Here is a 27,650-nt window from a genome sequence, read left to right on the forward strand (position 1 = left end):
TTCCGATTGATCAGCAACTGAAAAGATGAAATAATGAACATCTGGAGGGACATCGGGCCATACTTCAAGGTGAAACAACATATTTGATAACCAGTGCTGGGGGTTACGCATTACAAAAGCAACGTGTTACACCAATATATTTCTTTTAGTGGTAACGGGGTAATATAACATGTTACTAATAATATTTCAGCAATATATTACTACAAGTAACATGTTACAATCTGCTCCTGTGTGACTGAAGTGAGCCGTATTTCGTAGGCCTAATCGCGTTTAATCATTGACTTTGTATGTAATCCAGCGGTGAAATGATAATCATCAGATTCTCTATGTTTGTACAACTTCTAACCTGAAACTATGAATATGTTGTGTTTTGTCACCTTAGAATGAGTCTTTTATATCTACACAGGGTGCAGGTCGTCTTCCTCAGAGTTCGTCGTGTTATATGTTCATGTTACTCGTCCACCATAGGAGAGGATGAGGCGAGGGTTATTCAGTTGGTTGCAATCTGCAACTTTGCTGCTAGATGTCACTAAAACCTACACAGACATTTAACGAAGACAACAGCGATACCCTGATTTACTGATAGGGCAACAGAGACTTTGATCTTTGACCATGTTTGATTGCTACTCCGAAAAGCTCAGCTATTTTGTATAAAGTTACCTTAAATTACATGTGTGTTACGTTATGCAACAGTATATTGTGTTATAAGTGTGACGTGTTCTGTTTTGTGACTTTACGTCTGTTGTTTATGTTGTTGTTGAGTAGCCTCCATGGTGTCATGGCCTGATCAGTGTTATGTGGGATTATCTGTTATTTTAGCTTCTGTTCTGACCTCTGCCACACACACACACACACACACACACACACACACACAGCAATAGTACACAGCAATAGTACACAGTAGAGGGGTGGTCTCAGTGGCAATCGAGTCTCCAGGACAACAGGTGAACAAAGGGGACGCGGCGGGGGGAATGTGAGGCGAGGAGGGAGGCCGAGTGGTGTTGGGGGGGTGAGGAGTGACTCCTGGAGAGGGCTGATGGGAGATGAGAGGGTAGGGGGGTCAGGTTGACCTTGGCCTCTGTGCGGTGGTCAGATGGGGTGCGGAGGCCACCGGCCGTGAGCAAGGAGGATGAAGAGCGGGGAAGGATAAAGGCTGTGACGCCTTTCGCTCTCTTCAAACCTGGAGTGATTAATGACAAAACACACACACACACACACACACACACACACACACACACAGAGCACCCGGGCTGACCCCTGTGAGCCCGCTGCTCAAACAGCGGCCCCGGGTCTTTGGCATGGTCACTTTCCCAACACTTCTGATTGATGAGCGATTCCTTTCCCACCACAAATTATGGTAATAATGCTGAGAGAGACGAGGAGCCGCAACTCTGCAGCTGCTCTGCACAACTCTCAGATCCCACCGAACAAACCTCAACCTCAAAAGTAGAGAGAGTTAATTGCAATTTTTTTTTCAGGACTTATTTTATGATATTATTAGATGTTTTAAAAGTCAAAGTTAGATGAATCATTTTTGAACAAATTTAAGTAGCAATTTTTCAATTTTTTCTGTATCTGTACATGACAAAGTACAGTAATTTAGGATAATTGCCAAAAGTTTCACTAAAGTTTCCAACTCATACAGTTGAATTTCAACACACCTACCAAGCTGAGCACTTGAGCCTTTGAACTGAATTGTTTTTACACCAGTTAAACCCCAAAATGTGCTTTGCCTTCAGTCTAAACACAGAAAACGGAGCATTTACAATTTGCTGTAAATTCTTTAAAAACAAAACTCTAAAATAAAAGGTATTTAAAGGAAAGAAAATTGGTTGGTGGGTCAAACGTCTTTGTGGAATAAATACCAAAGATAAGTTTGGCACTCAATGGACTGAATGACAGATACACAGCACTTGAATATTTCTCCACTTCACACTTCATAGTGAGCCCATTTGTGTTTTTACTGTATATAAACATGTTCAAACTGTCTCCTTTCATGATTCCTGGCTACCAAATAAAACAACAAATGGAGGAAAGTCAGGCTGCATTCGGACCGCAGGCAGGATTTTTTCATTTCCTATTTTCATGACAGTTTGAGCAGCTCGTGGTATCTGATCTTTTCAATTCCGGTTTGACACTTTCTATGTGATGCTAAAATCAGATCAGGTCTGATTTTTGCAATGTGACCTCAGTCTGAACTGTCTTATCAGAATTCATGCAACCTTCACGTCACCTGCACGAGTGTCTTGCCGCAACAGTCTTGTGTTGAAATTTTGGATGAATAATTAGAAATGTGTCTCTCTTTCTCCTCATTCTTGTCTTCGTCATCTGCGAACGAGTTTGCTGCCTCCACTGCGCATCAACTCATAAAGGGAACCATAAACGTTGACTTCAGTTGGCTCCATGTTTGCTTCATGGCATGTGAATGTTGTTTTGTGCACGAGGGTCAATTCACGCTGAAATCTGACATTGGTCACATTTAAAAACGGGATCACACCAGCCGTGACAACCAACAACACGCTGACACACCAACTCATGAGTACACAGCCGTCATGGGTCGGAACGCTCCGAACTCAGCTTTCATTTTCATCTCAAACACACACCTGTGAAGTGTCCTGACTGCGCCGTTCATGGTTGTGATGATGCCATGAGATGCTTAAATGTGTCCACAGACGGACGTATAAACACCTGACCATGCTGTAGGCCAAACAAAAAGTCGGATCTCAGCATGACGCATGACCATACATGATGTGTTCATACTGGATCTTTGGTGTTTTAGATAAATTGAATCAAGAACGGGTTTTTGAGAGTGATGAAGTCCTTACTTGTTACTGTACTCTGGTGATTTTGAAGGTGTGAGAAAGATATCAAGAAGTGCTACACTGGAAGAGGTCAACTTTATGATGAACCCTGAGACAAAAGCCAGCACTGGTTCATTGAGAAGGTGCAGTGAACTGACCTCAGCTTGCAAGCAGGTGAGTTCAAATATCTCCAGTTTGTTCCTTCACGACCATAACACAGAATACCACGGAGAGATTTCTGTTTGCTGTCAGTTTTTTGAGGATTTTTCTCTCCACACTGAAAAGAAACTTGTTGATGTTTCTCTGCGACTCTGCTACTCGTTACGGGAATAATGGACAACAGCAGAGACATTGCGACTTCCAGCAAAACACCCAACATGTCCTCCTCTGGCCGGGCAGTAAGTGTTGCTTAAAATAAATAGAGCAGACGATTGGCCGGATGGAGGCGGTGATGTCAGAGCGCCCCTGCTGAACCGCAGCTGTGCGTCCTGCAGCTGGGGCTGAACAGTGGTGCAGTGTGGAGGGGGGGAGGACTGGTTGCTGTTTGGTACCATTAAAAGGGGTGACGGGGGGCTGGGGCGACGGGACGGCAGCTCGATCAGAGACGAGTGCAGACGTCCCAGGCGCAAACGGCGGCCAAAAAGCATGCAAACTCCCGCTCGCACACGTTTGAGTCACGTATGAACCTAAACGTTGTGTGTGCCATTCCAACATGGCCGCCTGTTCTGCAAAACGCAGCAGAACAAACTGTGCTGGCGAGCAGAGCGGCACTGACATTTTGCAGGAGGTGATGGGTCGGTGATGATGATGCAAGTGTTTGTATGCGTGTGTGTGTGTGTGTGGAGGTGGGTGAGGGAGTTGGGGAGTAAGAGAAGGGGGGAGTGCTACATCATATGGACATCTGCAGTCCCCCGCACACCCCCAGCCCCCCGAACATTAACTCATTTCAGCCTAGCTAGTGCTCGATGGCGATTCGCCTCTAATTGTACCTGTGAACAACCGACCACTGTAGACTGTGGATGATGCACATGAACGCTGTATGCAAACATACACATGCACGTGCGCGCACACAAACACACACACACATACATACAAATCGCCACTAAAAAAGACGTCACATGTCTCCGCGGAGTCACAGGAGGTCATTTCCAGCGATGGACCTTCAACATTCTTGCACGTTTCTCAGACGCCTGTGGGATGCTGCTGCTGCTGCTGCTGGTGTGTGTGTGAGTGCGTGCGTGTGTGATGGGAAGGAGGGAGGGAGGGATGCTGGGAAGAAGGTCGTGATGTGACGTCACCCCCGTGATGCTCCCACACCTCCTCCTCCTCTCCTCCTCCTCCTCCGCCCACATCCGGTCCCCTCCCTTCATCTCCTCCATCCTCCCTGCCTTTTACTCTGCGGCGGTTGGAGTGTGTGTGTGTGTTTGGTGTGTGCATGTGTGTGTGTGTGTGTGTCCCAGTGATGACACAGCCTGGGTCATGTGACTGTGGAGGTGGTGGTGGTGGTGTTGGGTGGGAGGAAGAAGAGGAGGAGGAGGAACGGGGGAGGACATGAAGGAGGAAGTGAGTGACCCGGAGCAGAACACAGCAGGACGAGAGAGCCGCTCGACGGCGTCCAACATGGAGGCCGAAACCGGAAGAGGAAGCTTTTTCAAGCGCTTTAACGCTGCGTCAACGCCCGCAATCACATTTATCTTCACTGTGATCACTGACCCCCCCGCGTTCAACTGACATATAGACCTCTGATAGACGTGAATCTGGGATTTTTGGCTAAAGATGTCTCCTTGAAACAGGGGAAAGGCTTTTGGGCAACCAAATTGTTCAAAGATAAAAAAATGTTGTTGCCAGATTTAACCCTGAATATACACACAGATTCATTTTGAGCATTTCTCATGCTGCAGAGAGTCTTAAAAAAAGAAATCTTGCCTCAAAGAAGGTGATTTCCTGAGATTCATTGGAAATCTGACAACATGGAGACAGAACGAGCAGGGGGAGAGGTTATATCGTACGCAAAACAACTAGGATTCACACGTTTGAAGACTTTTAACTGACTGAAAAAAGCCCAGTGATCAGTCTATACCTCATCAGCAGATGCCAGCGAGGTTAAATGGCTGTAATGATCTCTCTAATCATTACACTGCTCTCCTAATTGTTTCCTCAAGATATCTTTGTCATCAATATCACCGTCGATACTGATCAATCCCTCGTCAAGGCGCCTGAAGTAACCCCTCCCCGCTGGAGCAGAGCTTCAGCGACATCAACACTCCTGCAGCGGAGGTTTTATGATTTCGTTTGGCGTAAAATAACCAGGAATTCAGACTGTTTTTCTACTAATCGATGGGAAATAAACAGAGGGTGTGGTTCAATATTTGAATCCTGCTCCAAGCTGCTGGAATAATGAAATTTGTTCCCTCGCTGAATCTTTAATCGCCCAATTCTGTTCATAATATTCACACAAATCCTCCTTTGTAAAACCTGAGTTTTAGCTTTACAAATATCACTTTTTTAAAACTGATGCAATAAGAGAGTGGTTCCCAACCTTGGGTCAGGACCCCCGCAAGGAGTCACAGGATAAATCTGTGCGAGTGCAAGATTTAAGAGGAAAACACTCATGTATCTCTGCTGCACACAATTATAGTTATGTTGCCATTTTTTTAAGTGACTGGATGATTATTAATCACCCACAAAGAGAGTCTCTTTGGTCAAGCTGGTGGCAATAATAAAGGATGGCAAGTAAGATATTAATTTGTTTTTAAGTCAAAGTACCACTTTAAAGGTGCACTATGTCATTTTGGAGAAAACATTTTAATCAGAAGAGAAAGATCTTCACTGACTGATTTTCTTAAATGCCAAAACAAACTGAATCAGCAAAATTATTAAAATTAAAGTTCAACACAATTTCATACTGTTTTACTTTGTTTATATGTGGCGGACCCTGCCACCTTTCTGGCTTCAAACAGTGTTCTGGGACCTTATTATCCTCCGAGAACAGCTTGTTTGTGCAGTTTGTATTATTACCTCATTCACATTGTAAAAATAAAAAATGTCTTCTCCAAAACTACACAGTGCCCTTTAAGAAGAGATAAAAGCTTTTCTTTTTCTTTTTTTGTGTTTTTACAGTTTAATATTTGATCCTTAAATTAAGACTTTACAATTACATTTTGTTTCAGAAATCTTCTAAATGCTTTCTGATGTTACACTTTGACACCAACGTCTCCAGAACTAATTGTCGATCAGTTATCAAAAGGACTTCAGTCAAAACTTTGCCAGTTTTAGATGTATTATACTGAAGCAAAGTTCCTGCTTAGCTTCTTGTGTCTAGACAAAATTTAAAATTTAAGAACTTGCAGAAATGCAGAAAATATATGTATGTGTCAAAGCAGCCTGACACAAAGTATCTATCTAATGTTTAATGCTCCTCTCATGAACCCAAATCATTCTGACACCAGTCTCCCCTGTTTTAACCCTCTGATCCAGTCATGATGGGGCGTTCAGTGGCACTCGGTCAACAGACGACCTGTGTGTTTTTCTCCCTCCAACTTGGGTGGTGGTGTTTGGACTCGGCACACACACCTCCCCGAGTTTTTAATCCACTGTTTTGAGGCCGAGCTTCGTCCTAGAGCTGCCCAGCTCCTCGGGCAACACGCTGAGAGCGGATTACAGCAGCAAATTAGCCTGAGGAGACCCGACGCATCCGAGCCGGGGTGATGCTGTGGTGTGAAAATCAAACAGACCCCTGTCCCAAAACCCATGGAGGCCAAAGTCAAACTGAGGGTTTGGTTTACCCTGCTGCTGACAGCTTTTCACATCCCTGTCATGTCACAGCTCAGACACTGAAACACACTGAATCTCTGTAGAGGATAGTTTCTCTAATTTATACATTTAAGTTTGGAAAAAGAGAAATTCAATCTGACACATTACTGAAGTTTCAAACTTTCTCAAAATGTTTTTACATTAACCAGGGTGTAAAGTTAAAATTTTTTTTTTTTTCTTTTTTTAATTAGTCCAGCCATTGTTTAGGGACTGAAACTCCATTTTTCTGTCACCCTACCTTTAACAACAGGCGTTTTTAAAGGTAGGATGTTTTTACCCATCTTTTGATACCTGATGAATGATGTCAGAATGAAAGAGGTCACATGACTGAAACTACATCCAAAGAAAAACTAAACACGAGGCCTGTTGGACCTAAAAAAAAAAGAAAAAAGAAGGAATTAAAGATCTTTGGGGAAAAAAAAAAATCTTTACAAGCTCTACTTTTAAAATTAAAAAAGAAATAAATGTGTTTTTGGAAACCTGGATGCAGATGAGATCAAATAAATCAGGAAAGATGACGAGACGAAGAAGAAGAAAAGAAAAACGTGGAACAATACAAATAAAATCTGATGCCTTCAATGATCATTAATTCTTTATTATTCATCAACAGCAGAATCAGTACAAACGAATTCCGTCTTTATTGGCTTGTAATGGCATCCTTTATCAAAAGGATAAAGGGCTTGGAAAAGGTCACGGTTTGTTAAACAAAATTAAAATGATACATTCCTGAAGAATTATGCAAATTATAATCCCCAAAACGCCAACAAAAGGCGGCAACAAAAGCTCACCAGTGGAGCGACAATAAACCTTCCCTGCGAGGTTTTCAGCAGGAAAAGTGCGAATAAAGAGAGAAGCTGTGGAGCTGGGCCTGCCTGGGAAATATTAGTTTCACTCCAACAACTTAGAAAAAATGTCCCAGCTTGTAAAATACTTAATCATCACTCTTTATTTTTTGCTTGGCCTCCTTCTGCTGCAGGCCTGCAATGAAACCAAATCTGGAAAGAAAAAAAAAAAGTGAGTGTTTGGGGCTTTTTTCTGCTTCAGTTCATCAGTTAAAGGAGCCAAAATAAGCGCTTAAAGTTCATTAAAAAAAAAAAGGAAATCGGAGTCAAATTAAAGGTGGCAACAGAGAGCCCAAAACATGCATGAGCTGAACACCCAAAGGATCATGGAGAAGGTGAGCATGTGCTGGAAATAATGGATCGGATGAGCAACATGCAGAGGATTTAAAAAAAAACAAAAGTCAGGTTTTATCCGGTAAAAGAGGATCAGAAGTGCAGGAGCGTCCAGCAACAGATGTCCAGGCACAATTCTCGGGTTTGGAATCGAAATTTCACAAGAATTGCGTTTGGACAATCAGCAGCTAGAGCTCAAAAATACAAATCAAATCAGCTTTGAAGCGGACATGAAGGAGAGGGAGAAGCAGCAAAGTGTCACAATCAGAGGAGGACAAAAAGAAAAAAGAAGTGAATCTTCTCCTCCATCACGATTCAAAATCCAAAGTGGAGTCACCAGCAGCGCGTTCACACTCAAACACACCGCACATCACATCACAGGCCACATCAGCCATGTTATCCAATTACAGCCGCTAATTAGCAGCAGCTCTCCAATTTATATGAAATAATCCCCCCAAAAAACAGCAGCCGGGGGGGAAAATAACTCCCATTCACAAATATCACACGAACAGAGGGGATAACTTTAGGTGGAGTGGAGGAAGAAGAAAGAAGAAGAAGAAAGAGGAAGAAGAAGAAGAAGAGAGCAGTTTTTGCCCAAAAACTCCTGTCCGCCATATCTGCACCTGTTAAGACGCATCTCTCTCCTCCATCCTTCCTGCCTTCCTCCCTCTTGTAGTTTCCCCCTAAAAAAGAAAAAAGAAAAAGGAAAAGCTCCCAAAAAAAAAAAAAGAAAAAGAAAGAAAACAGATGCAACTACCGTTTATCACCTTTTCCTCGCACGAACCTGCAACAAGAGAGGATAAATGAGGGGAAATGTGTTGCAGGTTGCGTGATGCACCTGCTCCACCGCGTGTAGTTCCAGGAGAGAAATGTGGAGCGGTGTGAGGGGGCTCCTCCAGCGGCGGCGAGGAGAGGCTGGTGGACGGAGGGAGGGATGGAGGGATGGAGGCGGCCAGGCAGGCTGGATGCTCCCCCCGGATGGTCGCAGGGAGGACGGGGGTGCGAGGACGGTCACGCCGCCGCCGCCGCCGCCGCCGCCGCCACATCCACAACCACCGCCGGCTCCTGCTTCCTCTGTCGCTCCCGTTCTCCTCCGACCTTCCTCCTCCCTCCCCTCACCGGCCGATTTGAGGGGGCTTTTTCTGGGGCTCCTCCAACAATAAGCCCCGGTGCGTCCGTGTCACCGAGAGAGAGCTCGGGAGTGGGGCCGGTCCGCTCTTGGTACTGAGATTTGAATAAACACACACGTTCACACACACCGCGGGGGTTGATGATAAATGCCCATTGTGCCCGGAGGAGGAGGAGGAGAAGAAGAAGAAGGAGAAGAAGAAGAAGAAGAAGTAATGGATCTGCACTGAGAGAGAGAGAGAGAGAGAGCAGCTGCGAATGAAGGACCAGCAAACCTCTTAAAGACACAACGGTCTTATTTTTCCTCTCTCTCTCTCTCTCTCTCTCTCTCTCTTTTGCTTTTTCTTCATTTTCCAATTACAATCAAAACACTGTTAACCCCCCAACACACACACACACACACACACACACGCACACACACGCACTGAGCGCCACAGATGACGTTTCCCTCCTCGCTGCTGGTGTAAAGAGACAGTTGGAGCTCTCAGAGGTTTCCCTCACTGATGATGTGATGGTGGGAAAACAATCACAACAATAAACAAAAAGACGCACCAACTCAGGCAAACGAAATCTACTTAAAAAAAAAAAAAAGTGTCAAACATTTTCTTTTAATATTTGACCTTTTAGTATTTTTCTTAAAGTGATTTCAATCTATAAAAAACAAAAAAACAAACTGTATTTCGTTTGATGCTATTAATTAAAATGAAAAAAATAAATAGAAATATTAAAGGGGCATTGTGCAGTTTTGGAGACGAAATTCAAATTCAGAATTTTAATATTTACATTATTAATGAGGAAATAATACAAAATCATATTTATATTTTCCATAACTGAATAAACAAGCTGTTCTCAAAGGAAAATAAGGTCCCAAGAACACTGTTTAAAGCTAGAAAGGTGGCAGGGTCCGCCACATATAAACAAAATAAAACAGCATGAAATTGTGTTGTCCTTTAAGGTCAGTTTGTTTATTCCGTTTATTCAGTCATGAAAAAGATCTTTCTCTTCTGATTAAAATTACTTCTCCCAAACTACATAGAGCACCTTTAAGTTTTTATTTGAAATTTTGAATAAAAACATTGATTCATTGATTACTTAATCTGATCTGGGAATAAAGGGAATTAGTTTTCATGATCTTCATCCTTGAGGTTATTAAGATCATGTGATGTGATCGAAGGATCCAGAAGTGCTGGACCTTAAGGTGAAACTGTGTGTCAACTAAATACAACGAATAACCCCTCAAAAAATATGTCATATTTTTATGAATAATGTTTTAAGTTAAATTAAATGCATAAATGCATACAGTATAAATATGAATAAAACATATTATAAGAAAGATTGATTATTATCCTTGAATACCTTATTTCCTTACACTTACATTAAATTTCATCATCATTTTACAATGATGATTTACATGATTACACCTCTTCAAAATCTATAACCTAAGTATTTGACAAATGTTTCAATTAAAATGTAAATTAATTATAAATAAACAAAATCGAGTAAAACAAAAATATATTATTTTGTAACTAAAATGAAGAGATCAGCGTTTATTGCCTAACAAGATTTTAAAAAGAGAGCAATGAAAATAACAAAACAACGTCATCAATCAAACTTCAGTTCAGAACAGGAAAACAACAAGCTGAAAAGCTTTGAAGTCGTGGGAATGTTTATTTTTCTTTCTCTTTTAATGAAGCTAGGCTAGCAGTTTCCCCCTGCTTATGGTCTTTATGCTAAGCTAGGCTAAACACACCCTGGACCTGTGTATCTCTGCACTGGACGCACAGAGATGAAACTGCACTGACTCATCTGAAACCTCCCGCCCCAGAGAAGCTGTTAAATTACCTCATTCAAAATGACCCAACATGGACAATATTAAAATACTTGATCACAGGTTCAGCTTCTCTGAACTTTTCTATCAGACACAAACACAAATGTGGTGAAGGCACACAGGGATGAGGTGAATCCAGGGTCAAAGCCAATATACCTTATTGATTTCCCTCCTGAAGTCAATACTGATTACAAAGATGTCGAAGCAGATGATGCAGATGAGACCAGGTGATGTTTACAGGTTGTGACAGTCGAGATGGCGTCATATGTTCAGTCAGCTCAGCCTGCTTGTGCTATTCTTCTTTTTTTTACATTAAAATGGATTTCTATACAGAAAGTCACTCTTTTGTTCTTTTGATTTATTTTCAGCATAAATCAAAACCAAAAACTGAGAATGTGTCTGGAAAATGTGGAGGGGGACTCCACAGCTCAAACACTTCTAGGACTACAAACTGTCAACCCTCTGCTGAGAGGAAAGTTTCACCATCTGTTCAGTGTCATGAAGGAGGACTGAGAGCTGACCTGAACCTGCATCCTAAAGCTGTCAGATAAGTGAAGTAAAACGTACAGTCTGTCCTTCTGAGATAGCTGAGAAGAAGTCAAGAAAGGCACAAAAGGAAACGACTAATGTAAATGCAAGTACCTCAAATTTGTGCGTTACATGAGTAAATGTCATGAAGTTCAGCACAGTGCAATCCATAGTTTATAGCAATGTAACTCAATGAATTAAAGGTCTCAGTATGCTTCAAAGAAAGTTATTGCTGGATTGTCAAAGCCCTGTGATGTGACCTCCTTATTCTGTCCCATGCACCTCTTACATCGTCCTTAAACTTACCATATTTCCAGTAGAAATGTCAATTTTCACATGTTGTCTGACTGTTTTTTAGAGGTTTGTCGCCCAGACCTTCTATAGAGGTAATAAATATTTGTCATATTTGGCTGAAATTGGGAAAAACAACCCTATTTTTCTTTTCTTTTTACACTATCTGTGCATGGCAACTATACAGCATGTTTAAGGTTTGGGAAAGCAGGTGGTCACAGTCGAATAAAAGGAGCAGCGCTACATTAACCACTACTTACTGCACTGGCGGTGGACGGAAATGGCGAGCTTCAGAATCGTCCCATGTGAATGTGATTTCCTGAAATGCTGTGCTATGTGAAAATGTAGATATAATATATCTAGAAGCTGGTGTTGAAACACATATGGTTCAGATCCAGAAATAGCTGCTCACCATGGAAGAATTTGTCATTTTAGGCATGAAACAGTAAGAAATAAAATCGTGAAATGACTGGTATCTGTACTGGCTTCTCAGACCTACATCATGGATCCCAGGGTGATAATCCAGCCCGTGAATCTTTACTGTTGCACTCCTCGCGAGCCGTTCTGTACAAAACTATCAGCTTAAAGCCAAATGTAAACAGTTAGACAAGGGGTTAAAGGAGAAATTACCCAGCAGGCTTTGCCTTCAGGGCGATGGTGGACCCTTCCTTCCCCTCTCATCAGACATGTCAGTGCAGTCCCTCTGCCCTGCTCTGCTCTGTACGGTGAGTTAACATTTCCGTTGCTGGGAACATCTTTGCACGTTGGATGCTCATTTGCCTCTTAAAGGGCCCCGCTGCTGCCTTTTCATGGCCCTGTAAGAATAATTTAGTGCGGGAGGCCCGAGATCACTGGAGATTATGGCTATGAAAGGGGAGAAGGACGCGTTATTAATGCTTGCTCATCGGAAAGAGACGAATGAGAAAAGGATCCCCAACGGGCCTGGATTCACTGTAACACACGGCTCTGCCATGGGAAACCAGGACGGCTTCAGTCTTTTCTGTGATGCAGGAGGGGAAAAAAAAAGAAAGAAGCCTCATGAAAAAAGGAGCTGTAGTGATAATGAAAGACAACTACAGGTCCCTACTGGGACATTACAGTAATACACCAAGAGATAAAATACATTAAGGTCACTATAAACTACTATTCAGTCCCTACAGAAATATTATAGGGACATCATGAGGGATACCTTCAGACCAATGGGCATAATCGTAAAATGAAGCACAGAAAGGTCATTTATTCTAGACCACAGGGGCACTATGAGTGAACTGACTAGTCTGATTTGAATATAACGCAACTGTACGAAATAAAAATACAATTAAAGGACAACTGCACCAAATTTCAACCTTACAAAAATTGTCGATTATAGGACAAGAGATAGCCTCAAAACAAATAAAAAAGAACAAGCACAATATGCCTTAAAAGTAACATAAATACACTATGAGATCACAATGTAGTGGTAAAGGCCACTATTACTGGGGCACTTTGGCAAATAGTGTTGCACTATAAAGTTGAGGGAATTTGGGAGAGAATGGTTAAAAAAATTGTGAGCAGCAAAAGTTGAAACATCCTGACTTTTATTTGGGTGAAGCTGAAATGATGGATCCAGAACGGGAGCTCTTACAATCAACTGGACCAGTTAAGAGACTTAACCAAGCTGATGGATAAAAATGGAGGAGGGTGATGGCGAGCAAAGCCGTGCTGATCAGATAGTCACGACACCAAAGCGTATGAGAAGCAGAGTGCGCAAGTATTTTTGGATCTACACTGTAGAAAAATACCAACACCAATTAGACTGTCGCTTAAAAACACCAGCTGCGTTACACTGCAAACACAATGAACCTGAGGACTCAGCTGCTAGCTGAAAGGAGCAACGTCAACTGTACAACCTCGTCACCATCTGGACCTTCGCCTGAAGCTTGTAAAAAGGCTATCTAGATAAGATAGCCTGATTCTGTATGTGGCTTTTGCTACATCAGTTGTGTTGAAATTGATTCGACTGAATCACGTTAGTTTGAATTTGCTGAACTAGACTTTTTGAAAAAGTGACGGGCCAATTTTCACAAGTGTTTCGAACTTCACACAGTTTGTAACACAGGATTTTTTGTTTTAAATTCAATTGTTTGTTACCTTTGAGCAAATATACCAATATGAAATAAACTGTTGGATGTTACTGTGCTTGCAGAAACGATGTCAAGTTGGGATTAAACCTTTACATCATATATACATATTGGTCTTTGACATCAGCCCACCAAAATCCTTTCCTGACAGTGGAGACAGAGAAAAGACGGTGGTGAAATTACTCTACATTCATGGGGCCCCTATAGTGCTTGGACCTCCGTTTGGGAGCCGTTGATGTCTGCAGTAAGGCTACACTTCAACTCAGACACAGGACAAGAGTCGCTTGTCTTGTCTTGTATGTCAACCACCACTAACACCACATGCCTCTGTAGCAGGTTGGTGGTGCAACAGGTTGTCAAGGTAACGATAGTAACTGTGGTCAGGAACTGGTCTCGGGATCCCAGTGCCATATGGAACCAGGAAAACCAGTAACACCAAAGACAGGTCAGCCATGATTGTGTGAATCGCTCCAACAGATGAATACAAATGAGTGGCCGTTCAAAGACAGGATAGCAGGGCGAGCTCATCACTACCAGGTCACAGCTCGTGTTTAAAGCTCACTTTCTTTCTCCTGCTTTGTCTCCCATTTGATGCTGGCTAGGTAGTCTACAGTGGGGGTAATTTCTTTGTTGTTGAAAACAGCTGCCTGCTTCAGCTGGAAACATGCATGAGACTGAAGTGAGTGAGTGTGAACTAAGAGAAGATAAAAAGCTTAGCTGGGCTGCAAAGTTGGTGAGACTTCTCTCTTTCACATGAGGCCAGTCATTTGATTAAATATTTGTTACTTTGGAAAGAGTCTTCTACATCTACAGCAACATGATCTCACTCCCAACTCATCAAATAAAGCAGCTTGGTCAGTGGCCTTAAGCTTCAAACTATGACCTCTACCTACTCATACAGCAGAAGATTTGCACATGAAAGGCTTCGCAGTCAAGGTAGTAATAATATGTAATATGCAGACTTGTTAGACTTTCAAAATAAAGCTTGCTGACAAGCAGTTCACATATTAATGTCACTTTTGGATTGTTATTGATGTTGTCAAAAAGTCACCGTTTGGTTAGGTTTAGGCACAAAAAGTACTTTGTCAAGTTAAAACACTAAAACTACTTGTCAGGTTTAGGAAAAGATCATATTTTGGGTTAGGGTTAAGTAAGTTCAGTAACATATCTTTTGTAATGGAAGTTCCATCACCTGCGTGACACAAGTTATGTCATTTACGTTTGTTAACTTATTCACATTACATAACAACCCCCTTTTCTTGCTTCAAGGAGAGATGCAGGGGAAACTACATGGTCAAACTCTAGCAGCTGAAATCAAACCGATGGCTAATGATCAGGCTGCAGCTTTTGATGTGTTGGGAGTGAGAATGGGCTATCTGGAGAGGAAGCAAGTCCTCTTCTACAGAGTCTGACATGTTTCTACATTAGCCCAGAACGGACAACACTGAATACGTCTCCATACACACCTAAGTCGAGCTACGGTCATAGCTTGATTAGGACTACTGTCATTGTCCCAGTATGCAAGCACCAGGGGAGAATGGATGTATTGACAGATGTATGTCCGACTCGACCACGGTATAGATGGCAATATGCACTCTTTTAGCTAGTTGCTACTGTTGACCTGTTACGTCACATACGAAACAAGTTGAGACGGGCTGCACAGCGAACGGTGACAACATGGATGACTTCTTGCCGCTATACATTACATAATATATATTGTATTAATACCGTCGTCGTTGTCCTCTTTTGTTTTTCCCGGCTTCCTACTACTGATTTATGCCATGGACGACTTCCGGGTCAATGCCCGGTGTGGGGTCTGTGGTGCATACGCAGAACCCCAAGGCCAGTTGAGGTCCAACTAAGGTTTGACTAACACAATAGTCTGACTTTTTCTAACATCATGTTAATGTACTGACTGGCTCTGAAGAGAGAGTTTCACATTTTAGCTGCCACTGTAGTTTCTTCTAAACGCTTGGTGAGACGAGCTGTGTTCGTGTTGTATCTGCAGCCTCACCGCTAGATGCCACTAAACCTTACACTCTGGACTTTTAATATGACAAGATGAGAAGTCTATAGCCATACTGCAGCTAAGTAAGGCAGCAGTCCTTTGAGGTAAATGCTAATGTCAGCACAGCATCCATTTATTAGCTCAGTTATCATCTCAATTTAGTGTGTTGGTAACCAGCATTGAACACAATTAAATTACAGCAAAATTCGCTGCCAATCCATCAGGTAGATGTTTAGACATTTCCCTGTCAACTTCATGGTGGCACTAGAGGAAAAATCAAAGTCAGTAGGATTAATTCAGTGGGAACATGAATTTCATAGTGATCCATCCAACAGCTATTGAGATATTTCATTCTAGACCAAAGTGTGGACATTGCCCTCCATGGAGCCACGACGACAGCATGGTTAAATTATATTTACCAGAGCTTGAAGAGTGTACAAGTGTCTATGTTATATTAATGTAGCTCTTCTTAATTAGCCTCCTCAGCATCTCAGTGAAGTCAGTGGGCTTGTTTTGTGTTACTGCAGAGTTAGCACATGTGGGAAGACCCCCCACCAGGCCACTGTTAGCCCCGCTACGCCTGGCCATAGAGCATAGGGGGGAGGTTGGGGGTCCCTTTCGTGGTCTCCTCTAAAGACCCAGGTGTCCAGCCCCACTGCTGACCTCTGACCCCTGCAGAAGAAGTTATTGAAGCCACTGGTGAAGCCTCCTAAAGCTGACCAGCCAGGAGGGGCTGGGAAAGTGGCCTGATGAAGGCAAAGGGTGGCTCAACGGGGTCACAGCAGAGAAAGACGGGGGGTTTTAAGAGGGTGAGGGGTGTTCAGGGTATATGCGTGTGTGTGTGTGTGTGGTTGTGGGGGGGTGTCATGGAGTGAAGAAGTTTCCTTTGAGCCCCCCTCCTCCTCCTCAGGTCCACAAGTGTGTCCCTGCAGCTATTGTGACTCTGAGCTACAGCAGGACAGAAGGCCTCAAACAAACCGGGTCTAAACAATGTTTGGCCCCTTTTGTTTCTCGCCTGCCTTTCTTCTTCAGCCCTCCATCGCAATCTACTGGCCTCCTTTGTATTGATTTCCCTCATTCAGCAGCTCGTCGGCCTCTTTCCGCTGTTTTATATGCTCTTTTCTGGCTTTTTTTGTCCACCACCTCCCCCCGCCGAACCCTCCCTCCTCTGGCATTCTCTGCAGTGTGAGAACGCAGTGCGCCTCTTGACTGGATGCAACTCATTAAAGACACCTAATTGATGAAGAGTGTAATTAGTGTGACAATCGGAAGGGGAAATCAATATGTTTTTAGCCAAAAGAGCCACATCAGGGAGGACAAGATGGAGGAGAGCAGCGTGTGAGGAGAACCGTATGTTTGGGTGACAGCAGCATGAAGAGGCTCGCTTTCACTTTTAGATACAAAAGAGGAGAAATTGAGCTTCAAGACAAGAGGTTTTTGTTTTTTTCCCCAGTTCAGTTCTTGACTCTCAACTTGTTAGAAGTGCATCACACAGAAGCAACCCTCTTGTTAGTCTTTTAACTTAAAATGCACGCACATTAACGCAAAGGAAGCCTGTTAAAGTTCAGTTTAATGTCATACAATGCAGACAAGTGGCATTTCTAGGTTTTGTGGCTTTAACCTCCAACCTTCTAACTTGCCTATAACATTGATAATAACAGCTGCGGTTAGAGAGATGTATCCTCAAATACAGAATCAACCAAACAAAGATCCACTTTGGATCAAAATGTCTGTTTCAAGTCATAAAACGAAGTGAAATACAGTCAACAGTGTGTGAGAGTACCACCATTGTCCCCTGATGATACATGCAAGTGGCCAAACATCACTGCTGTGTTAACAAACCATCTGCTTATCACAGATACATCAGTATCACAGCACAGAAATGCCAAAGATAAGCTTCAGGTCATTTATAAACAGTGAGCCATATACCTCATTATTATAAAATTATCTTTTTATCATTGATTTGGTGTGATTTCCATAATAATAGTGGCATACAGGATTTAAATGTTATGTAAACGTCCCTACTTAAAATCATATTTAGTTTTCTTCATTGATACCTGAAACTTTCTGATGGATAATGGCAAAGAAGCAGACACAGCATCGCCGCTGCTTGTTAAGATCACTGGATTGAGTACACAGTAATAACTGGAGCTGATTCAGAAGAAGCTCTCCTCTGAATTATAGTGTCTGGACAGTAAGACAGAAATTTAAGCTCACATGCCCCCTCCTTCCCCCGCAGGAATTACCACCTTGTGTATGAACAAAATTTACAAGTGGTCTAGATCCGTTGTATGAGTCATGTACTGATGGCTTTTGAGTTTACATGTAATTGAAATCATCTTAAATCCAAAATGAAAACCTAAAGTAAGGTATATTTTTGACATATTTCTGCACAGCAGCTTCTACAGTTCAGTATCAGCCTCTGTTGCACTCACAGTGTAACACCACCTATCCATCCTTTGACTGTCTCCACACCCTCCAGCACCACATGTCTAATCCATCAATGAATAAATGTCATGGGATACATTATTTCTCTCAATTATTGATACTGGTACTAGCCTAAAATGCGGTATCAGTCGGACTCCACTGCAGACCTCCACCAAGGCTGCACAGCCTTCATAATTTGCTGTTGTTAACTTTGTTAACATAATAAATGTATAGAAATTTTTATTCTGCATCTGTATGTGCTTCAAAATACACATAGTGAATGACAACAATGAGATAAATGAACCTGATAAAATAGTTCCGCCCATTCATGTTCAGTTAGTCATCAGAAAATTTCTTAACGTTTCAAAAATGTCGTCTTGCAAGGTTTGATATCATTTATAAATTGGTGGCTCCACATTTAACACGCATCACTTATTGTTCTGCCTGTGACACTTAAATCTGTTCAAATATGAGGGATTAATCTCAGCCAACAGTCAGAAACATCAGGCATTTGATAGAGTAAAATCAGACTTTATAAATAAATACACACAAAATTAGCTGCAGCTCTGCAGGTCGTGGCATACATCCATTTTGAACTTTTAGCCTGTTTTTGTGGTTACTCTGCTCCTGACTCCATCGTTTTGAGCTGTTATCATGCTCTGTAGAAATGTGGGTCTCCTCATTTAATTCCCACCAGAGAACAAATACAGTCTCAATAAAGATCCCCTCTCTGTAATGGATCATGTTTTCTCCTGTTTAAGTTAACAAACTTGGAGCTTCATGTCTGAGCAGCAGCAGAGTCCTTAGCTGGAGAGTCTGAGCGCTCCCTCTCCTTCCTCTTCTGTGCTGCCTGTCTGCCCCCTGCTGGTGAGGAGGGAGACTGGGAGTCCTGTTGAGAGTCCTGCTGGAGGAACTTGGAGAGGAGGATGTCCACACTTTGGACAAGAACAGAGTCCAGAACCTTCTGCTCCTCTGAGGAGAACCGGCCCAGGACGTGACGCTCCACCGACATTTGCCCCGCCGGCCGGCCGATCCCGACCCGAAGTCTGGGCATCACCTGCAGGAGGGACACGAGACCGTCCTGCTGTTAACTGGGTACCACTCACATCCTCTATCCTCACTTGACTTGCAGTGTTGTGGAGAGTTGTGTGTTAACAGTCACTTACATCAGTCTGAAGACAGTCTACACAGGAGCGGACACCATTATGACCTCTGTGAAGAAGAGAGTTCATTTTGAATTCTCTGTGTAATTTTAAACATGTTTTTCTTGCACATCAAACTCTCTTACACTAAATATTACATTAAGCATTGCTCTTGTTTATTTTTGCACCACTAAATCTTCAGTCACTTCACATAATAAGATGAGGTATTATTTCTTAGAGGTAACTCGATCCACCAATAGTCAGGTCTGTTGCTTAGTGTGACACAAAGCTTTTCAAATAACATTTCTTTTACTGTTCCAGACCTTCACACATCAGTTTCAAGGTATTCTCTGAGCCAACCTGAGATCACAAGAACATGATGAAGGAAACCGACCTGGCACTTCCTCCATGTTTGATGGCGATCTTCCCCAGTGGTTTGTCCAGTTCATCGTGGACCAGCACGATGTCCTCGGGCTTGATGCCGTATTTACGAGCTATTGGAGGACGAACAGATACTTCAGAACATTTAACGTGGAATCACTTTCATCAGTTGACTATTATAAATCGCTAAATTTAAAAGGGACAGTCAAAAATACAAATGTATCCACCTAGATTGTTTTGGTGCAAGTTATCTGCCTTATTTTTAATATAATGGAACTAGATGGCTTGTGGTGCTCATAGCGCCCAAAAAATACATTCCATACAACAGCAATGTCTCTTTCCAGAAATCATGACCCTGAAGATAATCGGTAGACCTTAAGGTGAGCACCTTTATTTATTAATTATTTTCTACACACGTTAACTGCATCCCCGTGCAGAAGGAAGCATACTTTTAATGGATGAGAGGCTAGCAAATAAGCTAATTAAGCTAGCTAATGTTACAGCTCAGCCAACGAGGACGCCATTAGTGATGACATCCCGTGTAGTCACGGGCATGAGCCTCTCATCCAGGAGGAAATGCACATTTCCTTCTGAGTGGTGATACGTTTGGATGGTGTCGTTTGGTAGAGAGAAATTACTGTTGAGGTTAATTTTTTGGCGCTTTGAGCACTGCAAGTTCCATCTTGTTCCTTTATATTTGAGAGAAGGCAGACAACTCTACGGCTGATATCTCCAAAACTCTGCAGTTTACACCAAAAATAATCTAGACAGATAAACAGCACTACAGGTAAATTTAATTAGATTTTTTTTCCATCTCTAATTATTAGAAACTGTAATAACTACAAGAACTGAACAACTGAACAAAGATCTGTGTCCAGAAATTGATGTGAACACACAAGTCATTTGTAGTTCTCAGTTTTAGCATACGCACGCACGCGCTGTGTGACGTCAGTGAGACTCTCCTGTTGTTGATTTAATTTCTGTTTAATTAATTATTTGTCCCACAAAGGCAATTTATTTAATGGCAAACCAAGGTGCTTGAGAAAGAGACAGACAGAAAAAGAAATCAAATTTGTTAATAGAGCACTTTGAACAAAACCAATTAGTGTCGGGGCGAAGAGCAGAGAGGACATAAAGATAGTTTGTTCCTGAGCTCACCTCTGTCATAAATACTCAAATGAAAATGTAAGAAAATAAGCCTTACATATTGCTTAACACTTGAACAAAATCAGTCTATTGACACAGACGGACGGTGACCTCACCTGCTTTGGCCACTGACACTCCGTTGACGTTCATCAGCAGCCTGGGACGGAGCAGCACCACATGTGCGTGTTCTATCTCTGACACGATGACCTCACCCGACACGTGCTTGTCGCTGCGCCAGCGGTCAGCCAAGCTGAGCCGGGTGGCGAGCGCTCCGAGTACCGCCATGCCGATGCTGTGTCTGGTACTCTCCATCCCTGGGTTACCCAGCCCCACCACCTGACACACACACAAACACACATAAATACACACATCTGCAACATTGCACTCTTGCAGTGGAGAAGCTTTTGTGTTGTGTTGTTGTTATTTTAGTTATTTGATTGTTGACTATGCTTTGAATAGTGACCCTTAAATTGGGTTAGTTAGTTATAATGGGATGGTTACTTTTACTTTATTCCACTGTGCCATAGATTAAGTTTATTCAGATGATTGGCCGCCATCCAATGAAAAGGTTTTATTAAAACACAGGAGATGAACAAATGCATTATTGCTTCTACAATATCAGTTCTCTGTCATAAAAAGCCAGGGAGAGTTTGATTTCAGCCGAGGAGGCTGACATAAACACACAGAACACATTCTGTATACAGCCACTGCCTTGTACTGATGGTACTGATCCATTGGCAACATCAACAGCTCTGTGAACAGAAATACTATAGACTACATTGTATTAAACTCCGGCTCTATGGCTGCTGACACACTGCAAACATTGTGCTGTGCCTCTACACACTGAGCTTTAATTTATTTTGACTTGAACAGGACACAGTGAAGAGGCACATGCAAGTTAACACAGTGGAAGTCAACAGACAAATTATTTAAGGACAATACAAATGCCACCTAATTGTCCCTACAGTGCCACAATTACAATAAAACGTACATCTCATACTATACAATGTCTGTTTTGTGTTTTTCTTCAGTCTCCATTCATTTTTGTGTCTAAACTCCTTGGACCAATTGGGACTGATCACAGACAAAATGTCACTAAACCACTGTGTCACATTACAGCAGTAGTACAGTAAACAGAGAGAACTCGCCAAACTCCATTCAAAAATCTGTCAATTTAGTGAAGCTTTGCTCAGTGATATGGTTGAAGTGGTGCAGTTCAGTATTTAATTTGGCCTCTAGCATTTATTTGAATTAAATTCATACCGAATTGAATAGTTGTTTATACTGACTAAGAAAATGTGTTCGAACTAACATTATGGGATGGATACTTTGTTCAATCAGCGAAACAAAGTTCGATTATCACATTTCTGAATGGAGTTTGGTGGCTGTCAAACCAATAAAATTGACTGGCGATTTTAAGGGATAGGTGAACTCGTGGTAGCCAAAGTTAAGTAAACATGGAGCCACAACGTGTTACACAAACTGTAGATGATGTGTGAGGTAATACACTTACCATCCTTCGGCGGCCTTCTGTGTGCATTTCTGCTTCAATGCCCATGGCTGGTGTAAACAGCTCACTCAGCAAAACTCGGTTTATGACTCGTGTTAAAAGTCCTCTCATTGTGACAAAGTTCATCAGTGTCTTTAAAAAGAGTGACAAATATCGGCACAATTTACTCAAACCTGTGACTTTCTTCAATCGGCCCATGAAACAGACTGTCTGCTCTTGTTATTATGTCAAATTTAACGTTTTCTCAGTGATTTGCAGTGATGAAACATTTCCTGTGAAAACAACCTGTATCTTCATTGTGACACTGGAGCGACTTTTTTCAATGAGAGTCACTGTATCTGAACTGTTTTATCTCATTTATGTAAAAACTATGTGAAGGTAACTTTAACTGCTATTACTATGCTAAGCGTTAGCTTAGGCTACTGTACCTTGTTGGCTAACTCAAGTCAGCAAAACATCAACAGACGATCACAAAACACGTCTAAAACTCAGGCTAACACAGGACACCGGTTAAACTGCGAGTTTATGTCATTTTTAAAATATTCTCAAGTCTAATATGAGGTGACATTAGCTGACAGTCCTCCTATCATCATGCCTTTCTCTCACACACACACACCAGGCAGTCAATGAGTGTCATAAAGACAACATGACTGAGCTGGATTTTCCTGCTCTGTTGGGCTGCAGCGCCCTCTGGCTCGGGGACTGTGAAGTACAGTATATTGTACCCAACACTAAAGGGCAATATACAGTAAATGTTATGTCTGTTCAGAGGCAAACACTGATTGTTGTGTTCTGATTGCTGTGTATTTGATTCTCCTGATTAACACACTTTCAACTAATCAGGAGCCACCAGTGAAATCATGTGCTTTGCTTTCTCAGTATTAATGAAGACAAATATAAGAAATCCAATCTCATTTTTATTTAAACTCAATTCTGAGGACTATACTATTTAAACAATTCTTTAAAGAATAAGTTCAGAAAATTCAGTCGTTATCTACTCAGATAACACTGATGGTAAAGTCAGGAGAAGTTTCGTAGTCCACCAAACATTTCTGGAGCTTCACAGCATAACAGTGTTGCAACACTCAAACAACTGAAGTAGAAGGGGATTTTTTGTTTTGTTTTTAAAGTAAAAATCAACATTAAAAAACCAAAAAACCAAACATAAAATGACTCCACGTAGCTTGTCTGACGTAATCCAAGACTCCAGAAGCCTGGAGATCCCAAATTGATTTGAAAAGATGTATTTACACCCCTTCTTTTGACCTGAAATCTTCATTGTTGCTATAAGCTTAAAGTGTGCATCCCATCTGAAGTAGGTGAGTAAGGCTTGAACAGAGACTTGAATTACGCTGGACGAGCTGTGAGGAGCCATCTTTTTCAGTTGTTTTTAAATGTTTTAAAACCCAAAAGTCCCCATCTACTTCAGTTGTTTAGGAGAGTGCTGCAATGCTGGTTTGCTGTGAGACTCCAGAAATGTTTGTAGAGTATGAAACACCAGACTTTCCATCAGCATGAGCATTGAACAGGCTGGATTAACCCACACGAGGGCCCCAGGACAAAAAATGTATTGTGGGCACCTATTAACCTAATTGTACGTTGTGCATGTGATAAGGATTAAATAATAATTCATCAGTGGTAACGTCATTCCACACACTTCAATCCATTAATTTGGTAAAATACACCTTGGCCTTGTCATTTCAGTTTATATCAGTGTTTATCAGAATTAGTGGAGGGGCTGGGGACAGTTGCTTATCCAGTCAAAAATATAAATATACTGCATTATACTGCAATTTTTAGACTCTGGTTCTGAAAGGCTAAAGAAATGTTTATAGTATAAACAGTCAGTGTAATTATGAAATATTTATGCCACATATTTCAAATTTCTAACGTAAATGTACTTGAAGAGATTTAATTAATATAACAGTCTTGTAGCTGGACATGTAATAAGCAGATTAACAAATCTGAAAATGACTGTCTGGGGTCTGCTGTCAGTACTTGGCCTCAAACATCTCAATTAAAGGAAGACAACAAAAAAGAAAATCCTTGATAATTTCAATTGTATTTTATTTTGAAACTTTCACTTTCAACATTTGCTTTTCCAGCTGTAAGTTCTGCAGACTGATCATCAGTCCTGAGCAGGGGAGCAGGGAACAGCGTCAGTCACCGGCTGACACCTCTCCACCACAGCATTGATCTCGCCGACGCTCACGCCGTCGTAGGTGCCTGTGATGTACGTCCAGTGAGTGTCTCCGTTGTGGTTGGTCCTGCTCAGCCTGCCGGTGAAGGGGATGTCAGCCGTCATCTTCCTGCCTTCCATCCTCACGGCGCAGGAGTGGTTGGGTGGGACTTCCAGGCTCACAGAGACAGCATGACTGATGGACTCCACCATTTTGGTTCCCTCTGAGAAGGTCACCGTCTGCTCCTTGGAGAAGTCCACGTTTCCCGGGCCGAGGATGGGCACTTTGGCTGTCATGGTGGAGACGGAGCCGTTGCGGGTCTCTCTGCCAATGTCCCAGGTCTTCTCCATCGTAGTGGTCTTCTCCAGTTTCACCGTCTTCTCCACATTTCTGCACTCCAGGTTGGTGACTTTGGCGAACTGCAGGGCCTCCGGTGGATGGTGGAACAGCTCCATCTGGTCGATGGCGTACTCCACGTGAGAGATGTGCTGGCTGTAGCTGTCTCTGTTGATAGCAAGAACCTGGTAGCTCTTGTACCAGTACTCATCACCCTCCCAGGGAAGGAAGAAGGCCTCATGTTGGGTCACCACTTTGCCAAGACCATACTTGTTTTTACCCACATAGATGTCAGAGTTGGGGCAGGTTTTGACAGCATAATGGGGGACTGAACCGTACGACTCTTCGACCCACTGCAGGAACTCAAAGTGGTCCACGTTGACCAGCACTTCAAACTTGGCTGACCTGTACTCTCTGTCGGCGTAAGGGTACTGGCAGAAGTTCCCTTTGCTGGGAGTGTAGAAGCCGGCCTCGCAGTTGACTTTGCACACGTAGTCAGTGCGTTCGGTGTAGCCGTTGAAGATGGCGACAGCTCCGTTTGGGAGGGAGCCCTCCCAGGCGACCCACTTGAGGTTGGTGTGTTCACCAAACATGGGGAGGGAGTGTGGCGTCGTCTCAGTTTGTGGTACGTCTCTAATCAAAGCAGGTTTGATGACTTCCCGGGAAGGGAAGACATTTTCCAGTGTGGGGTTTAGCCACGGCTCTACATGACAAGACAGAAAGGAACTGGCTGTAAGTTTGGTACAAACATATTTTTCAATTCGACTCTGTTTGAGTGTCCGACTAGATAAAACTATTATGATGTAACTCACTGGGTCTCTCCTGCCCGTCCTGCAGCTGGGAGATGTAGAGCAGTGGGTCAGCCTGCAGCGCCGGGCTGCACAGCTGCAGCACTGCAAAGACAACAGCAACACACCACCTCATCTGGACACACAGGGAAACACAACCAACATGTCAGCATCAGGGGGAATAGTCAGTAATAGTTCACAGGCACAGTCATAAGTGATTCATAAGAGTTCATCAAATTAAGTCATTTTTCTTGTGTTATGCCCTCCTGAAGCTGATCAATTAATTTTGCATCATCATTCAAGAAACTATAGCAAGAGAGAGAGCCATGTTAAATTGTTTTGAAATAACATGACATCAAATACATGTTTCTCATTACTTTCTGTTTTTTCTTTTTACTGAAAAAGACAAATAAAATTCACCCAAACTGAAAGACACAAAACACACAAGGCTCTCCTGCCATACTGACAATGACAGTTCTTCAAATGTTTAATTTCACTCGTGTGTTTGCAGTTAAAATGTTATCCGTTACACCTGTGTTTTTCAAGTCAGTACGTCTGTGGCCAAAAAACACACAATTGTTGTTTGGCACCAAAACTTCTTTATTGGTAGTTCTTCCCGATTAATAGTCTTAACTAGAAGTATCTCTTTAATTATTGTATTAGCCTATTTGAAAAGCTTGTGAAAAAATGAGATTTTTGTTATTTATATAAGACCACTGAAGGTGACCGTAGACAAGACATAGACATAGACAAAGCAGAAAACTCAATTCTGAGGATAATGTTGAATTTGCTCCTGGCTATAAAGTTCAGTCAAGGTTAGACACTGTGTAATACTCCTTTAAAGATATGTTTTCTTTTTTTGATAGCAGGTGAAGAATACCTTTTAAATTGTACAATGTGAGTTCATGTCAGACAATCTGAATTCACGGTTGAGAGGTATGCTCCAATTTTGCATCAAATTTGGCCTCAGTTTCCTCAGGAATATTGTTAAAATTATTATCACCTCAATTACTAAAATGCAAGAAAGAAAGAAAGAAAGAAAAGAAAGAAAGAAAGAAAGAAAGAAAGAAAGAAAGAAAGAAAAAATGAGTGGAAAGAAAACACTGTGATACACAACTATCACAGTCTACAACATTGTTATTCTATAATACACAGATTAAATGTCCTCAAAATGATAATTTCAGATTCAACTATTTCAGATTTATTTATTGTTGATTATACATTTCATACAGGAAACAAATCAGTGAAATGAAGCAGATTGAGCCCACACCAGCACTTCATTCAGATATAGAGAAGCAGTTTTTACCTCGACAGGTTCCTCCTGCAGTGACGCTGCCGGCACTACGTGCTGAGTTTTAAAACCTCCCTGCAGACCTATTATTGCCCGCAATAAACAGGAGAGAGAGCTGCAGCAGCCGTTGACCCACTGTCTACACTCTCCTGCTGCTCAGGTTTAATCTGATGTGTTAGTGTCAAAGGAAAGACTCAAAGTAAATGAAACTTTCCTAATTAAGAAGCTTAAAATTCACATAGGGGAGGTTTAATGAGCATGTTTGGTCTTCTACAGCAAGACCCTGTTTTACTTCACAGTTAAATGCTTTCTCAATGGGAGCTGACCAGTAGCACCACTGTACACTGATGTCAGTGGCAGGTTCAAGGCCTTGCTTATGGACACAGAGGAAACAGTGCGAAGGAGACAAGCTTTCCCAGTATGGTCTGGATTCAAAACAACGACCTAATATTTATAAAGGAGTCCCATTTTTATGCCGTTAAACACCTGAAGGCCGTGGCTTTAAAGGGACAGTTCATCCCAAAATAAAAAACACATATTTTTTCTATTACCTGTAGTGCTATTTATTCCATCTCAATTGTTTTGGTGTGTACTGCTGAGTTTGACTAATATCAGCTGTAGAGATGTCTGCCTTCGCTAAAATATGATGAAAGCAGATGGAACTAAAAAATAAGGCTGAAAAACCTGATAAACGATGTCTCTTTCCAGCATACTGCCGTTAGCTAGCTAGCATTAGCAATGTTAATGTTAACTACTG

General features: G+C 42.1%; 2 protein-coding genes and 1 long non-coding RNA gene across 3 annotated transcripts; all 3 read right to left on the reverse strand.

The window, feature by feature from the left end:
• Positions 1-7,193: 7,193 nt before the first annotated feature.
• LOC311261093 lies at positions 7,194-9,056 on the reverse strand. Its single transcript, XR_014623087.1, has 2 exons — positions 8,547-9,056; positions 7,194-7,609 (listed from the first exon to the last, which is right to left on the reverse strand). It is a non-coding gene; the product is annotated as an uncharacterized lncRNA (long non-coding RNA).
• A 9,121-nt stretch (positions 9,057-18,177) lies between these two features.
• On the reverse strand, positions 18,178-22,921 carry ptrh1 (peptidyl-tRNA hydrolase 1 homolog). Its single transcript, XM_084359093.1, has 6 exons — positions 22,727-22,921; positions 22,302-22,430; positions 20,905-21,124; positions 19,656-19,755; positions 19,286-19,331; positions 18,178-19,176 (listed from the first exon to the last, which is right to left on the reverse strand). The coding sequence occupies exons 2-6, from the start codon at positions 22,422-22,424 to the stop codon at positions 18,898-18,900; spliced, it is 768 nt and encodes a 255-aa protein (XP_084215219.1). The 5' UTR covers positions 22,425-22,430; positions 22,727-22,921; the 3' UTR covers positions 18,178-18,897.
• A 1,505-nt stretch (positions 22,922-24,426) lies between these two features.
• LOC311261009 (natterin-3-like) lies at positions 24,427-25,738 on the reverse strand (the record flags this gene model as incomplete). The annotated part of the gene is made up of 2 exons (XM_084359349.1): positions 24,427-25,517; positions 25,627-25,738. The coding sequence occupies 2 exons, from the start codon at positions 25,736-25,738 to the stop codon at positions 24,427-24,429; spliced, it is 1,203 nt and encodes a 400-aa protein (XP_084215475.1).
• Between the last annotated feature and the right edge of the window lie 1,912 nt (positions 25,739-27,650).

Source organism: Pagrus pagrus, assembly GCF_965226575.1.
Source record: "Pagrus pagrus genome assembly, chromosome: 8".
NCBI lineage: Eukaryota > Metazoa > Chordata > Actinopteri > Spariformes > Sparidae > Pagrus > Pagrus pagrus.

Coding starts and splice junctions, on each gene's coding strand:
- ptrh1 (XM_084359093.1), bottom strand. CDS start 22,424: ATGAACTTTGTCACAATGAGAGGACTTTTAACACGAGTCATAAACCGA. Junction 19,756..20,904: donor AGTGTCAGTGGCCAAAGCAG/GTGAGGTCACCG, acceptor GTCCTCCAATAG/CTCGTAAATACGGCATCAAG. Junction 19,177..19,285: donor TAGACTGTCTTCAGACTGAT/GTAAGTGACTGT, acceptor TCCCTCCTGCAG/GTGATGCCCAGACTTCGGGT.